This window comes from Hirundo rustica, chromosome Z, assembly GCF_015227805.2.
Source record: "Hirundo rustica isolate bHirRus1 chromosome Z, bHirRus1.pri.v3, whole genome shotgun sequence".
Lineage (NCBI taxonomy): Eukaryota > Metazoa > Chordata > Aves > Passeriformes > Hirundinidae > Hirundo > Hirundo rustica.
In genome coordinates this window covers 36,783,538-36,800,355 of record NC_053488.1, presented here as the reverse complement: position 1 = coordinate 36,800,355, position 16,818 = coordinate 36,783,538, and the positions used below count along the sequence as shown (strand labels likewise).

Sequence of the window (16,818 nt, the reverse complement as noted above, 5' to 3'; positions counted from 1 at the left end):
GCTTCAGCTGCATAATTATACAAGAGAATAATGTGTTATTAAGCTATGACTTCTCACCTTTATTTTATGTACTGTGAACAGCCAGGGCTTTCATTGTTATGTATGTCTGTCTTCTCCAGTTATAAAATATAAGCACTGTGGCTGCCCACACCTATAAAATCTCAGTACTGGGATAATACCACTGTCAGTTAAGGTTTTACAAGAGGGGTTCCACGCACCTGTATTTACAGGTGACTAAAAGCAGGACACCTACAAGCACGGCGGGGATGAGTTTTTCGATTTTGGTGGGCATGTTTTGGTTGGTTGGTTCGGTGTGTGGGTGTTGTTTGGGTTTTTTTTTAAAGTAACAGCTATTTTTTAATGTAAAAATAAAAAGTGTGGTTAATATTAAATTAAAGAGTCTTGAACCAAGATGCAGAAAAAGATATGGGCAGAGGGATGGGAAAAAAAGTCTATCATATCAGGGGTACCTGTTACCATGGCTGCAGAAGCAGACTGGCAGGTGGTATGCAAAGGAAATGTTACTTAAATAGAAAAACAAAACCAAACCAAAGCAACCAAATACTGAGCCTGCTTTGGGGAACAGATACAAGACAGACATTAATTACCCCATTAGTCTTCTTGGCACAGTGCAAGCAAAAGTCTTCAGGTAGTAACCATCTTTTATGAAGATCAAGCTACTGAACTTCACCACTGCCCACAGCTTTTGCCCACCTGATGGAAATGAGTTCATGCAAGAGAGAAAGAAAAAGAAAAGCCATTTACAAACACTAACAGAGCTAAAATGGAAAGACCACATACCCCAATGATTGCGTTCAGTTCTGCCATGGTCACTTGTTTGGCACGCTCCACAGCCTGCACCACTTGTTGCTGGTGCTATAAATGAAGATCAGAAACAGAATAAAATTACTTGTTTTCTAAATTATTAAGCACAGATTCTTACTTTTACTGGTTTTACTTGTGTTTATAAGACATGCAAGAACTGAAATAACTGTTCCCTATTAGACAGTCACATTGTATGCTGATAGGCAAGAATATACAGGCAAGGGGAGGATTTTTATTTTTATGCCATTATATCCTGGGAATTACACTTTTGCTTCTCAAACAGCTCTTTCACAACCTGGCTAAATGGGAAACTCTCTTCCTTTTGTTTATCAGCAGAGTGCTTTTGAATTTAAATGCCATCTTCAAATGTAAGCCTCTTTCCTCACAACTATGGAAACTTTATGAATAAACCCCATCCAGTATTATTAAAAGAAGGGTATATATTTTCAACAAGCACATGGCAAACATATCACTGAAGAATATAGATTCTCATCCTAGCAAAGCAGCTCAGCCATGAGAAAAAAATTTAAAATTACATTCACAAATCTGTGAAACATGTGAAAGAGAACTAATTATTTCAATCCTCAACATCTAAATTTTAATAGCTTTATAAAGTCCATCAAAAATACATGGTCTAATTAACAACAGAGTTTACAAGCTCCAGTGGTGGTATCAGTTTGAGTGATACAGTATTCCTGCAGTAAATTCAAAATTTCTATATGTTGAAAGCTGACTGGTATTCACTTGAAAACATCAAAGACAAACAAATTAAGGTTCTCATCTTGCAATCAGATCCATGCCTGTCCAGACCTCCACCAGTGGCAAATTAATCTTCACACGCAGCCTCCCAGAAGTGGGATGACATAGAACAAACAGGTGCAAGGAGGGATCATGGAGAACTGCGAGTAGGTTGTGTGATCTGCACCGAGAGTGAGACATTGCTGATTTACAGCCACAGGTTGAACAGAAAAAGGAGTCACCTGACTATCTGGAGAGGCGCAAAAACTGTAACAATGAGACATCAGCTCTGCATAAAAATCAACATCCAGATGGGTTTTGGCAAAAAGTTTAAGGGAAGGGTTGAGAAGGTCTCTTTAAAGAGTTCAAGTTTGCCTTCCCATGTCTGTGTATAAGAGCAGAATCGAGCAAAGACACAGACCATCTTGTACAGCAACTCCTCCTGTGCAACCTTAGCAGAAGCAAGAAGTTGCATAAAATAAAATGAGGACCCAAATCCTGAAGACCACCACCAACACCAGAGTTAGGTGGAAAGAATTGGGACTCCCTAGAAATCACTCTGAGCCCCACTTCAGGAGGGGCTTAAAAATGAAGGGCTGTAAAACAAGTGTGCTTCTATTTCATGGGCTTGGCAGGCTCAGATTTCACAATTCTCAGCACAACATACAAACATAAATGGAATTTTCACTTGCAAGCCCTTTTGCATAAAAGTTCTCCGAGCAAAGAAAAACAAACCTAAAAATTCACCCATAACTGTATGTCAAGGTTTTGGCTATATAGAGTTAATTTTTATGCAGCAGTCATGAGATTTGTCGGGGGAGGGGTGGGGGGCTGTTCTATACCACCCCACCTCATTGATTCAGGGCAAAAATGAGGGATTCTTGGACTTCCAGAAGGAATGGCTTTTGGTCCAGGAAAGCAGCTGGAGGGTCTGTCTTTCACTGTTTTTTGGACCTGTGCTTGGTGAATAATTTTTCTTGTACATCAGCCTCTCTCTGCACTTTTTTTTTTTTTTTTAATTAGCACTGTTGCTATTACTGTCTGTTTTCTTATCTCATTGCTGTGTCCAGTATTTTGTTCTTATCTCAACCCATAATCTCTGACTTTTTCTCCCACGGTGGTGGGGGAAGTGGCTGCATGGTTTTCTTTTTAGTGGGAACACTAAACTGGGGAGTGCCATTCCTAACCAATGACACTAAGAAATTCTGATCCCAGCTAAGGAACACAGATAAATGCAAGTAATGAAGGTCGTAATTTAGAAACACTCCCAGAAGGAAGAAAATGGTTTTAGAATTTGTTTAAGCAAAGAATTACATGAAGGAAATGACTGAAGACTACCTATAATACTGCTACTTCGTAGCTGTAAACAGAATTACAGAAGTTCCATTCAGAGTTTTGTAAAACTACAGTGCCAGTATAAACCAATCTGCCGCTTATAAGAAGACAATGTAAAGATTAAAAAGCAGGTTGAACATCAGCAAACATGTTCTTGGTATTCAAGAAAAAAAAAAAAAAAATTAAAAATCCAGTGTATCCCTGCCACAGATACCAGACAAAAAGGAAATCATGGTATTCAAGCACCAAGTTCATGATAATATGTTATCAGCTCCAGGTTGTCACTTCTTAAGGATAGATACAGCTTTCACAGATTATATAGCTGAAAGCCTGGTGACCCACAACTCTATATGTCAACAGGATGATTATAAAAATTGCACCACTATTTTCTGGTAAAAGTCATTCACACCATGGAATTTTTTGTCAAGTCATTAAAAAAAAAAAAACCAAAAGAACAAAGCAGAGTTTCAAAAATTTTTGCTTTTTCAAATAAGAGCATTTGCTGAGTTTATAGTCATCTTCTCCTTCTTAGCATTTCACAGGCCATGCTTTTTGTGCTGAGGTAAGGAAAGCTCTTGTATATATAAGTGTTCTCTTCCAACATCAATTTACTTAAATCCTGTTCCCAGGAAAAGAAAAAATTTTCTAAGGCATCTACAAAAGCTGGCCTAAATCCATCAAAATAATTGTAGAAATTACTTCAATTTTCATCCAGGTTTTGGAAAATAAGTCAACTCCACAAGAGCTAGAGTGTTTTCTGTTCCCCTATGGCAAACACATAAAGAATAGCTCTCAGAACAATTAGGGGAAAATGTTTTTTCATTCTTAGGTCAGAGGAAGAGAAGGTGAAGCGATGAACTACCAAAACCCCACTTTTTGATTTGTGCCAGAACAGCCACACAATCCATCTTTCATTGATTTTAATAGGTTTGGGATCAAGACTACACAGAGAAGATAAAACCCAAGGGCCTAGTAACTTTGAACCTAAATTAGGTACAGCAGAGAAAATTAAAACTCTCCTATTACTAGCTGCTTTAACATTGATTTAATCTTCAGTGGCTTTGTATGCAAAAGACTCAAAATAGATGGTTTGTAATTAGCCTTTCCATCACTTCCAGTGCATTGCAGCAACCGAGGAGGCACCTCAAAAAAACCCATGGGGGGCATACCCTGAGTGACCCTGGAGCTGCTTCAAGTTACAGACAAAAACCACACACTTGAGTGAAAAAGGGCACAGGAAAGCCCATGCAGGTTTGAAGAGCTGTCTACTCACAGCCTTTCTGAAACGGGTGGGCTGGTGGTTCCACATTACCACCCATGGCTCTAGGAAGAGGCGGGGATCTCTACACACAGCGAAGGAGCACAGCTGGGTCCAGGGACCCACTGCGACCCAAAACCACGGTGAGGGGCAGAGAGCCAAGGGGTCTGCTGAGCAGGATGGCAGCTGACTGGCTCAGCCTGAATTGGTACTCAAGGATGGATGGTTCCAATACCTGCCAGATGCCCAAAGACCTCCTGGGCTAGCAGACCAGAGACAAGCAGCATGATACTAAAACCCAGCAGCATACATCCGCCTGCCAATCAAGTGATCATGCAGCGACTTACAGCCAAGCAAAACCAGCTACACTAAAAAAGGGTTACTTTTCCCCCCCCCCAACCAAATACAGACACAGTGTTGCAACTTTCACACACATTTAATGCTAGCCTTCCTCTGTGCACACAAGCAAATGACAGATCTGGGTTTTTTTCAGTTGTGGGAAAACAGTATTTTGTACTGCATTTAACATGCCGGAGCAAAGAGCTCAATATCCTGCTCCACCTGTCACGCAGACTAGTTTCTCCTTTCTAACTTCTTCTCGTTTCTTCTCTCCTTTTTGCATTCTGCAATGAGCGTTGTGTCTGTACTTGCATCATTTAAGTCAGTGGGTAGCAACAGCTACAGAGACCACAAGAAGAATCTAGGTTTTTTCACCATCACATTATTTCACCACACACTTGTCACCTAGCCCTGGCTTATGCCCAGGCACTGCAACATGGTGGAAAATTCCCAGGCTTTATATACCATGTCAGAGCTCTCCACAACTCCTGATGACAGTGAAGCTGTGCTGACAGCAAGTGAGCGGCCAAAATTCCCCCAGGCACGGACACAATTATACTAGTGTTAAAAACCCCTAATTACAGCCTGTCTTCAGGATCACCACCAATACCCAAAGCAAAACTCACTGAAAATTTTACTCTGAAGAAGCAAGCAGCCTCTGCTATTTGTTACTTGTATTATTTTGTTGTTATGTTATATGTTTAGAGGAAGTACAGGTCTTGCTTAAGAACTGCAGCACTGACCTTTTTGGAAGCCCTATCTACAGACAGGATAATGAGACAAGTCTGTGCCAAAACTACTACAGAGAATTGGAAAGCAAATACACATTCACTGTGGAGTACAACACACACTGTAAAAGCTGGAAGGGACAAGTTGGGTCACTGCATCCAGGCACCGTAACTCAGACAAGATATAATAACTACTTCAGAAAAATGTAAGAGCATTATTAGTAATATAAGCATAAATTGCTAATGAGATGCATTCTTTGGCAGAAGGATTACAGACCTCTCAGAGTTTCCTTGTATTTACTGTTAAGCTCTAGTCTCAGGCAAGTCTAAGACAGAGGGAAATAATTCTGGCTTCTCAGCCTCACATCTCAGACCAAAATCTAGTTCCTCTTGATCAGGATGTAAGAACTCCTGCTCTACTTCTACATAATGGATCTCACACTTCTCATTCAAATTTACCGGATTTTAGAAACATCTCTAGGGAAAGTTTGTACAAAGAAGAGCAAGCATATTATGGCCCACATCAGTCTCTTAAAAGGAAAACCATCAACGGATATCAAAATGTTTGCAAAGAGAAGACTCCAAGCAGAATTTCCTTTTGATGTTTGTTTACATGTATGCATTCCGTGCTTGGCATTTTATTATACTAGAAAGTATATCTGACCTCCTTAATGTGCACATGGAACTGAAGATGCCTGTTAAAAAAACAAACCATCTAGCTTGCTATTAGCTAGATCACTGGCAGCTGGAAGGGATAGTGAACCTTCCAAAAAAGTTTACTACAGCCTCTTTCAGCCTTACAAAATGCTTACACTGAGCCATATAAGTTGACAGGGATCAATCCTGGCTTATCAAGCAGTTTTTGCAAGTAGTGCTGAGCTCCAAGTTGCCACAACTAGATCATTTGCTGAACATCAGCCAGTTTACATGTGTTTACACGTGTTACATGAATATGAACACAGACAGTATTTACTCAAAAAAAAGGTAACTGTGATATGTATCTCCAGACACGCTGAAGAAATGCCACTATCCAGCACTTGAGGCCATTCAGCACTTAGCCCACAATGACAGCCAACTGCTGCAACCAGCCACATATACCACCTTGAGCAGACAGAAACTAGCCCCTTGAAAGCCACAGGGTTGTGAAAGTCATATTCTGCTGAAGGTGGTAAATTCAGCTGAGAAGTGTCAATTAGCAGAGGTGCTGTCTATGGCTATAGATACAAAATTAATTGCACTGTACTGGCTAGATCATTCAAGCATGGGAACACTGAACTATCTACCACCTGCAGCAGATCAAAAGTAAATTAACTGAATGACCACAATCTATACCCTTGCAGGCACACCTTTCACTTCATGCAACAGGAACTACTTTGAGCACACTGGTATCTCACAATATCACACAGAGGTGGAAAACATCTGTGGCAACACAGGAAGCCCAAAACCACAGCAGAAATTGAACAACACATTGCCTCTGAGGTCCATCTCACATTTTTGACCACAGAATCACTCTCTCCTACAAAAATGGGAAGCTTGTATTTCTTGGTGCTGTTCTTTACAGTTTGCCTAAACTGGAATAAATGTAAAAACAAGGTATTAGTTGACTGTATGTTTAGGTAGGTTAGAAACTTTGTTTTAAATACATGATTAGATGATGTACAGCACAATAAAACTGACTGAAGCCTGGAGAATTTACTGAACACTTTACTGGACTGTCACCGAGACACACAAAGCAATCACACGCAGACAAGAGATTTTCGCAGAGGTTCCTCTGATCCAGCTCCCAGCTGAAAGAGCGGAGAGAAGCGACCCCTTTGTTTATTCTTTTACTTTTATACATTTGTGGGTCTAGCAGAAGATTGGCTTTTTGGGGTTTCCACCCCTCAGCCTCAGTGGCCAGACGAATTGTCAGTTACAATAGTTTTCAGGTTAGAAATATGCAAACAAAGGACAAAGAATGAAAAACAAAGGATTTTTTTATATTACTTCTGTAGGAAAGGTAGAAAAACTGCTCTAATATTCTACAGTAACTAAAAGATCTGACTCCATTTATGAAAATCAAAGGCTAATAAAAAACTCAGAAAAACCAGGGTAACATCGGACTGCCCCCAGAAACAAAGCAGTAGTACACAGTAGGGTGATATATTATAAATGCCTCCTTTTCACAAGATCTCTAGCGATTTTGCCCACAATTTCTTACTTCTAAGTGAGTTATCACAAGCCATTGATTCCTTACAAAGTTAACAAGCAATAAGACAAGTTAACCTGGTGCTATTATGAGGCAATAATGTTGCCATCAGTGCATGCAACCACTGTATTTTGTTCATTTTTCCCTCAGGCATAATATAAAGCAGCCTGATCACATTTTTCAGCCACTATTCCACAATTAGACTGTATGTAAAATGCATAAACAGCAAAAGCATGCTGCAATTCAATTCTCTATTAATCTGGATGATGAAATAAAGAGACTTCTATTAAGACATTAACTTTTTTAAGACACAAACTAGAGAGAAACCAAGACTATCAGTACACTCAAATATGAAGCTCAGTTCTGTTTTGACACATCAGTATATGCCAATATAGACTGAATTAAACATGTATTCTTACTAGAAGAGGTCAAACAATCATCAAGAGTTTCCTAAATCCGTTACAGAAGCAGTCACTGGCAGCTGCACTGTCAAGACACATGAAAACCTTATTTATGCTTCCCCTCTCAATCCTTCCCTGCTGTCTATATATGGTATGCTACCTCTGCACAGCAAATAAAGCCATGTAACTACACTTACAGAAACTCTGAAGGAGTCAAAGCACAAAACAGCTACTTTTTTTAGATCTGTGCAGGACTTGAATTCTAGTCCTCAGCAATGGAGCAAGAACATTATACATCGTTTAGTTTCCACATATCCATCTTAGTAAGCAGAGAGTACAGTGGCACTCACAAACACGATTCTAGTTTTGATGGCATTATTCTTGTTTCAGATACACACATGGCACACACAGAGTGCATTAAGTGAACAACAATAAGGAGCACACAGCCTCTCATCTGCAGTGGGATGAGCAGCTCTCTTGAAAGGCATTGGCATTTTATGTAACAACTGAAAAGCCAGGAGAAAGTCGCATCACGTTCTCAGGCATGACGTTTTGCAGATGCAATACACAAAAATACACCTTCCAGTTCTGTCTTTGCAGCTACGTATTGTATTGAAATGAAACCATGTTCTAAATTGATGCACACTAACCTGCACCAACAGATCCCAGTCTCCAGTCCCTTTCCTTCAGAGGGATGGACAAGGAAAGCCATTGTGCACCCAAGGTTTCTTTTCATGAACACTTCCTATTTACTTCACACACACCAGTTGCTCAGAAGCTTTCTCATTAGCTCCCATCAACTCCGCCAAATCTCGATGCCTCTTAAATTATCTACAATGCACTCACAATAATACTAGTAAATCATAATTTGGAGAAAATTAATGCTTAGAGAAATTAGCTCACAGTGAGTTTCAATTTTCTGTTCATATTCCCCAAATACGTAAAACCATATAAGGATTTAAGGGAGTAAGTAATCAGGGATACAGAGAGAAAAAAGCCAACATAAAAACTGTGTTTCTATGCCTGCTGTGTTGAACATCATTATTCATGTACCAAAGCAGAAGTTTCTTCTGAACTTAAGCATTCGTTGCCAAGGATTACGCCTTTCTAGCATTTTTGCAAGCTGTCTTTGATTTCAGAGTCACAAAATCATAATTGCAAGAAAAACTACATTGTACGTTTAAGAAAAATATTTAAACTAAAATTCTGCTTTGACATTACAACACATTCTATTTCATAAATATAATTAAATGGTATTTTAATAGGCTTAAAGAAGAAAACGATGATAAAGTGATAACAGCACAATGGAAAGTCATCTACAAGTGCCAAGAGATTCAAAAGAGTTTCAACACAAAATCCCACTTTCGTAACAGATACGATGATGCAACCATTTAGATTAGAAGCACCACAAATGACGACCTACCTCCTGGGACAAGAAGGGAATGACTTGTGCACATATAGCATTCAGCCTCTTGACAATTTCTGCCTGCAAGTAACAACAAAAAAGAAGTTCAATTACATAAATACTCAAATGTGACTGTCACCCATGAACCCTAAAGAGACATTTGTTTGGTTTTTTTCCAACTCTGGCCATCCTCTAGCCAAGAGATGTTTTCAAAATAACAAAAACATTTACAAATGGATCCAAAAGTACTTAGGAAACTAGTAATTTCTGGCTAAAATCTTTTCCTTAAAAACCACTATTTAGAACTGATACAAAGAATAGTTCATTTTGATTACACAATCACAGGAATTTAAAGAACAGAATCTTCAGGAGATGTAACAAAAAAGATTTACAAAATTCTGTGTATCAAACTGAACTTTCTCCTATGATAGAAAAGGAAGGATCATTTGAAATAATAGCAATGCCATTGTAAGCAAAGGCAGCAAATACACAATTTATGTGTAACAGTATCCTAAGAACATTAGCCTTGTAATATACAGCATATCATGAGAACATTAGCATTGTAATATACAATCTTACTGATAATCATTCTACCATATATTTCAGAAAGGAATACTGCAATCTTGTAACACGCTTCTGCTGTTATCTGTTCTCCTTTTTAGTAGTAGTTTCTTTCATGCAGCAACTGTAACCACAAATTAATAATACACAATGTTTTATTTTCATACAAGAGATAAATTCTTATTCTCTGTATTTAATCTGAAAATCTCAATAGAGACAGAGGAGAACTGTTTAGTTAACACAAGAATTACAGCTCCAGAAGCAGAATATTCAAAGCCACACAGACTTTTCTACCATAAATCATAATTTTCTTACAGTGAATTCTAGCCAGGATCCTCATTTTACGATCGGACAGAATGCTTTTCCTTTCACAAAATTACAAATCATGCGATGAAGATAAACTAACATGCAATTTAGCATTCTTCCTTCTGAAAGCAAGCCTTCCAGCCTTTTTGCTATGCTGTCTTTTAAACGGCAAACACTTGGAAAAGAATCTACAGATCAGAAAGGCACACAAGTAGCAGTAAAAAGTGCTATTTTATATTTTCATATAAAATAAATCTGTGTTCAAGGAATATTACCATTAGAGAGCTATGTAACCAGCAGACATGGTTTGCAAGAGGTAAGAGCACATGTGAAACAAACTCTGCCCTCTTGTGCATACTGTGTGATACACACGAGTTAATACATGCTATTTTGGAATACAACTTCTTCCTTTCTCTGAAGACCACCTAGATTCCATTTGCTATTCTATGCAGCAATTTCTATGTTAAGCTGTCCTTGTATCTCCCTACTGGTCTTTGCTGTTTATGCAAGTCCTCACCTCATTAAATTTATGCATTTTAATTTTTTAAATTATTTTTCTACTACATCTATTTATTCAGCAGCATAATTACTTTATAGGATACTTTATAATATTTTCTGTTCAGTAAAAATCTAAATTTTCCACAAATTTCAAGTGCATCTATAATATCAGATAGCTCACAAGGCAAAACCAAAATATTCCTTTAAATAGATAGCATTCACTGTACTAGTTGACAACAAAATATATTAACTGCTTGTTACACAGAGCAGCACAGGGAGCAACAAGCTGTGCGAACCTAAGCTTCAGCCAGAAAGGCTGCATAATCCAATACAGCACTACTTGAATAACAGCATTACTTGATTAAGGAAATGTAGACTGTAATACAAGGCACAGCTGTAAAGTACCTGTTCTCAGCGGTTCAAGCACCACTAATCTAGTCATTTCCAAATTTTGAGTTCCAGCCACACTGCTATTTTTTTTGAGAAATCTCCCAAGCGCCGTAAAGCCAGAGAGAAAACTACACATTCTCCTCAAGGCTTTTCCACATGAGCAGAAAATTCCCAAGTGCCCCTGTCTTGGCATAAGCTGAAGCCATTCTGACCTGCCATTTAACACACATACGTGCCTTCATAAAAATAAGGCATATCATGCTTTCTTCTGCTGCAAAACAACTCCTCTCCATCTTTAAAATGCCTGTGCTGCCTGTCACAACCTTGCTCTGCATAGCACCATGGGGTTAGCCTTTAGAAAACTACTCTTCTGCCTCAGCTACATTAGCTGGATACCTTTAGTGCACTGCTAGGGAACTGAGACCAAAATCAGCTCCAACTGCCATGCAGAAGCTCAGCATCTAACTCTAAAAAGCTCATAGATTCATAAATTTTAAGGCCAGAAGGAATTTTTACAATTGTCTTATCTGACCTCCTGGGTAACACAGGCTGTAAAATTCCACTGGCTTCCCCATCAAACCTGTAAATTTCCGTTCAGCTAGGAGAAGGCTTAGTCAACAAAAATAATTTTATTCAACTCACGTTGAGGCATTTCTTCTCAAGTAAGGTACTCAACCATAGATATTTCAAGTTATTTCAGTTATGATGTTTTAATTTTGATCACTTCTCTCCCCCTCCCCAGAAGAAGAATGTCTCTCTTCTACTGCTCTTCTGGCCAAAATGTGGCTGAAATATATTTACTCAGAATTTATATAAAAATTCACCTCTGGCAGATTCTGAACCTGGGAAATGTTGAACTAAAAAGAGTTTTCTAAAAAGCTGTAAGTAACTGAGAACAGGTGGCTGAATATGCACAGTTACACAACTGCAATAAATCTCTTGAAATCAGTCCCGCTGGAGTGCAGAACGAGTCCTTTCATGCTGTATGCAGGGAAGCGAGCTGATGGAGACAGCACCCAGCTCAGCCTATGGAGAAGAAAAAGAGCTAAAACAGTTTCAAGTGATGTCGAAACATTCCTCAGCACCATTTCTCTGCTAGATCCGTCACAACAAAGCCAAAAAAGCCCTTGCTATGCCAAAGTGTTTGCATTTCTTCCTCATTAAAACAGTCTTCACTTTCCCTAACAAAAAGCATTCCCAGTAGCACGGTTGTGCATAGTTACCTTTTATCATCCTCCAAACTCAGGCAGCAAGGAAACAGCCAGCTGAGCAGCAGCAGACTGCAGAGACACAGTATGATTGAGACACAGACTGCCTACCTTTGGAGACCACATGCAGTCTGAAGGCATGAAAGAAAACACCATGTACATGCACAAATAGATAGGAAGGTACACATTCTGTAGCAAGAAAAGTCTCACACCAGACATTTTCACACAGTAAATATGAAGTACACTCTGTCTCAATACTGCAACTGTTGCAACAATTAACTGCAGGAGATAATGCCACAGCAACAGGCTTGATTGTCTTCCACAAAACATACAAGAGAAAGGAGCTAGCTGCCAGAAGCCAGTTGAGCGAGTTTCTTAAGATGCTGCCGTGAAGCTTGAAGGTGCAGGTACTGATGACACAGATTAGCATCTCAGGAGACCTATTCCTAGCCCCCGGAGGAAACCTGAAAACTCATTCTTCTTCACCTAAGGTACGAACTCTGACGCAAGCTAAAGCACAACTCCATATTTCTACTAACGCACATTTTAAAACTCTACATTTGAACAACAGTTTAGGAATTTTTTTTTTTTTTTTTCTGTTACCCACCAGGTCAACAGGTTTTTCATGATCAGTCTAACAGCCAGGAGAAGGAAAAAGAATGATTTCATAAAACCAGGCATCCAATTCCTCACATGGAAAGTCAAAGTTGCCTCAGAAACACGGCTGCTTCCACAGTCATCTAATTTTACTTCTTTTGTCCCACAGGACCGGGCTTTAAGGAGGCTTCATTTATTTACAGGCCCTTCCACTGGGCTTCAGTTATCAGCCAGCAATGCTACAGACATACACACTTCTAATGGCCTCTGTTTTGAAACCAAGTCTAATCTGATGGCTCAGTGCCCAAACTCCTTTTCCAGCATAGCCATTAAAGGATGTAGGTTATTGCTGTTGTCACCATTGATATTTGTCATTGTAATGTAATTAGGGCCCTAAAATGATGCATTACAGCCCTTGGCACAGTTTCTATTATAATCTTTTCTTCTGCTCACTGAACTGCGACCTGCTTTCTGATGAATAACAGACAGACAGCTTTAGGGTGAGGAAGAGATTCATCAAAGTAGTATTTTCCAGCTTTGGAAATAAAATAAATAAATAAATGAGTAAGAGGGCAACCTAAAAAGAAAAACATGTGGGGGGGTGAGGGGGAAGGAAAGCAAACAGCATACTTGAATTTCATCTGACCACTTGAAATTCTGATTGCATCTAATGAATCTTTCTTAGGACAATATATTCCCAGCCTGTGAATCACATTGTTAATTGGGGCTCTAATCTGCTATCCATCAGCCTATGCCAGCACTGTAAATTCCAATTACATTTATAGGTTATGTAGGTCATGCATTCCCAAACAACTATATTCACGGATATCCCATGTAAACTGGCATGTTTTGTGAAATGCTGTTGTTAGTGTTATTGAATGTTATAATAGTATTCAAAGCTTTATGAAAGCTCCTGATAAACAACTGCTAAATTATTGCCTGTGGATACAGCATGACGCTCTGAAATAGTATTAATGGCCCAATAAAAGGGTGACTGTTCATGCCAAAATATAAAAAAGATAGCTTTTGCTACCACAGTTTGTCAAATCTGTTAACAAACACTGACACTTCTATTACTCCTTTCCCTGAACACAAAAGATGCTTGGATTTTGCCTAAAAACACACCAGCATGGAACCAGAAAAGATGAAGGAAAGGCAGAAATTAAAGGCTTGGGCTAGAATCACCTTTTTGCTTATGTAATGCAAGATTGTATTGTTTGCATACTTTGGGAGACATCTACAAGACACTGTTCTAAAAATTCTGATCACTTTTCATAGCCACTTATGTGATGTCATTTTTAACAAATAGGAAGATTAAATATTTATTAACTACAATGTTAACTTTTTTCTTTTTTTCTGCATATCAAGAGATGATAATAAAATCACTGTGCCAGAATCTGATCCCAGCAAAGTTATGAAGAACAGTTAACAGTCCCTTCAGCATTGTTGCAGGGATTCAACACAAGAGCAAAATCTTACATTTCTGATTCAGACAATGAAATGTTTTCGATCTGATGTTTAAATGTACTTTATTTCCTAAATACACCTAAAAACCTGACACCTTAAGGTCACAAGTGCCTAGAAAGTGTTAAAATGTTCAAAGATGTCCATATATAAGACTATCTTTAGGCCATATGAGGTGATGAAGGGGAGCTCAGTAAGGCTGGTCCTTAGAGTACAACCATCAATTGTAGGAAAAGAGAGCATGTGATGCACCATCAGACTCCTAAATCCCTTTCAGGCTGGCAAAGTATGGGTTTAATTCAATCTACCCTTGCCACACACAGCTAAAATAGGACATAAGTACTCAGTTAAATATGTTCAAGTGCCTTAATTAGCATTTTAGCCTATGTCCAAATTCTTAGCACTGATGGAGATTAAAAAAGAAGCAAGAGTCATATAAACTCCAGATACTAAAGTATTCAGAAATGTTCTAACAGATAGGGAGTTCAGAAGAAATTTTTTGCTCAAAAATATCTATTTGCACTCCCTTTTTCCTGCCGGAAAAAAAAAATCATAAATGATTCTGTGGAAAAAAAGAAAATTGGGATTTTACATATAGCAAGTAAACTTTGGGAAAATATTTCTGCTATATTTCACAAAGTTCCAGGGTTATTACAATTACAAAAAATTGCTGGCAAAGAATTACCACTGGAGGCTCTAGGTTTGTCAGTGGAATGGAAACAAAACTACTATATATGTACTGTTGAAATAAACCAGAATAATAAAACATTATTGGGAAACCCATTTCAGCAGCCAGTAGGAAGAAGAATATATGCAATTACGCTTTCAGAAAAATAATCTGAAACAACTGTTATTTCAGGTTTAATTTGTTCTACACAATGCCGTCTTTGCCAAAAAGATCAATCTAGTTTATTAAGTGCTTACCAAGAACGCATGCACACGCCCTAAACAAGCATTTCACAAATTAGTGAGAACAAAAAAGCATTATTACACTGTATGAAACATATCATGATTCTGAATAAAGCAAGTAAAAAAGCTAATCTTAGTATTTCACAGAAAATTAACTCTTCATTCATAAGGAAGAATGTGTTTTGTTTTAATCACAGACTTTTGTCTGGAAGTGCTTACTACAGTTCTACAGAACTGGAGAAAATACTACAAGCCTTGAATATGGAATTTCTCTTCAGCCCTAAAGGAATGGTGTTTGGAAACCAAGACAAAAAGAGCCTAGCCTTGTAGTCAAAGCCAGTGGAGGGAAAAGACCTTCTTACCTTCTCTGGTAAACAAAAAAGATCTTCTTCACTTAAGCCAATTGCTGATGTTTAGGAGACACAATTTGAGCAATGCACATACAAGCTGAATTGTAATCACCACCACCAGACTGCCAAATAACCACAGGTACCATTCTGCACTTCACTTTCCTCACAACTTTTTTACAAAAAATTCCAGCTAAGCTCATAAAGTGATGGAACTTTCCCTTTTCAAGTTAATTTAGCATTTTGTAAGTTAATTTAGTTGGTTACTTTGCAAAAAATACTACTAACAGCAGCATAAGCAATAAACTGGAGTGGCAGACTTCTCAAAATCAATTTTCTAATGTACATACCACTCTGTGGGCTGCTGAAAAGAATTGATAAGACGCTGCTTTTATTTAATGTCTTGAGAACCAAATGGAGCTGAACTGAGCACGAAAGGATACATCCTGAATCATTCATGATTAGGACAATAACAAGCAAGTCGAGTAAGGTGACATACAAACATGTATCAAGCCTGCCACCTGATGAAGTTGATGCTTTTTTGTTAATATCAACTTACATCAGCAAGGAGGGGGACAGCCTGGAGATTACCAAAGTTCTTCAGTTGCTCAGGCACCACAAAGCTGCATCCTGCCCTGCCCTGCCCTGACATATGTACCTGCAGAGCATACAGAAAAAAGGCCGCACGTGGAACTTGAAATGACAATGACTGGCTTCAATTTCTCTTCCTCAAAGGCAGCAGGAAACACTTGCTGAAAAATCAGACAGAAATGAGTAAAAGGACACTGCCAAAAGGAAATGCTGTTTCCATCAGTAGAGCTTTGATGTCTTTGTATAGGTACTATTCTTTCACCTACAAGCAATCCTCAGCATTTCATAGCAATACTTTTTTTTTAAAAAAAAAATACGCCCTCATTACATAGGGATGAGAAGTTTCCACCACTCTCTACCAGTTTTTAAATTGTGACTTCACAGTTTAAAAAAATACAGAAAAAATATGTTTTAAGCTTACAGACCTATGGCACCACACTAAGGCAGCTTCAGCTCCAAGTTCAGTACTTTGCTTCTGTCCCCCAGTTGCAATTAGGTCAGATTTCCCCATTTTAATCTCTTCCACACTGCTGAAAGACAGCAGCACATGCACAATCTCTTACTATGCAACTTCTGCCCTCATACACTCTGCCAAAGAGTCTGACCACAGTTCTGCACCTGCTGGAAATGGCACAGGCCAGTCTGAGCCCGTCCTTGCAGCTATATGCATACATTGGTTTTAGACTCCAATTTTAATCTAGTCAAGGGAAGTCTCTTTTATATTTATTTA

The 16,818-nt window shown here is 38.6% G+C and overlaps 1 protein-coding gene across 3 annotated transcripts in view; it reads right to left on the bottom strand.

Annotated features, from left to right (window-relative positions):
* The window catches only part of LOC120765249 (transducin-like enhancer protein 4), a 104,293-nt gene that overhangs the window by 63,806 nt on the left and 23,669 nt on the right, over positions 1–16,818 (bottom strand). For 2 of the 3 annotated variants that reach the window (XM_040089893.2, XM_040089894.2), the window contains exons 5-6: positions 9,236–9,298; positions 802–876 (exon numbers count right to left, since the gene is read on the bottom strand). In XM_040089893.2, coding sequence (XP_039945827.1) covers positions 802–876; positions 9,236–9,298 — 138 coding nt within the window. The remainder of the gene's footprint in view (positions 1–801; positions 877–9,235; positions 9,299–16,818) is intronic. The other variant, XM_040089895.2, reaches the window with a different exon arrangement.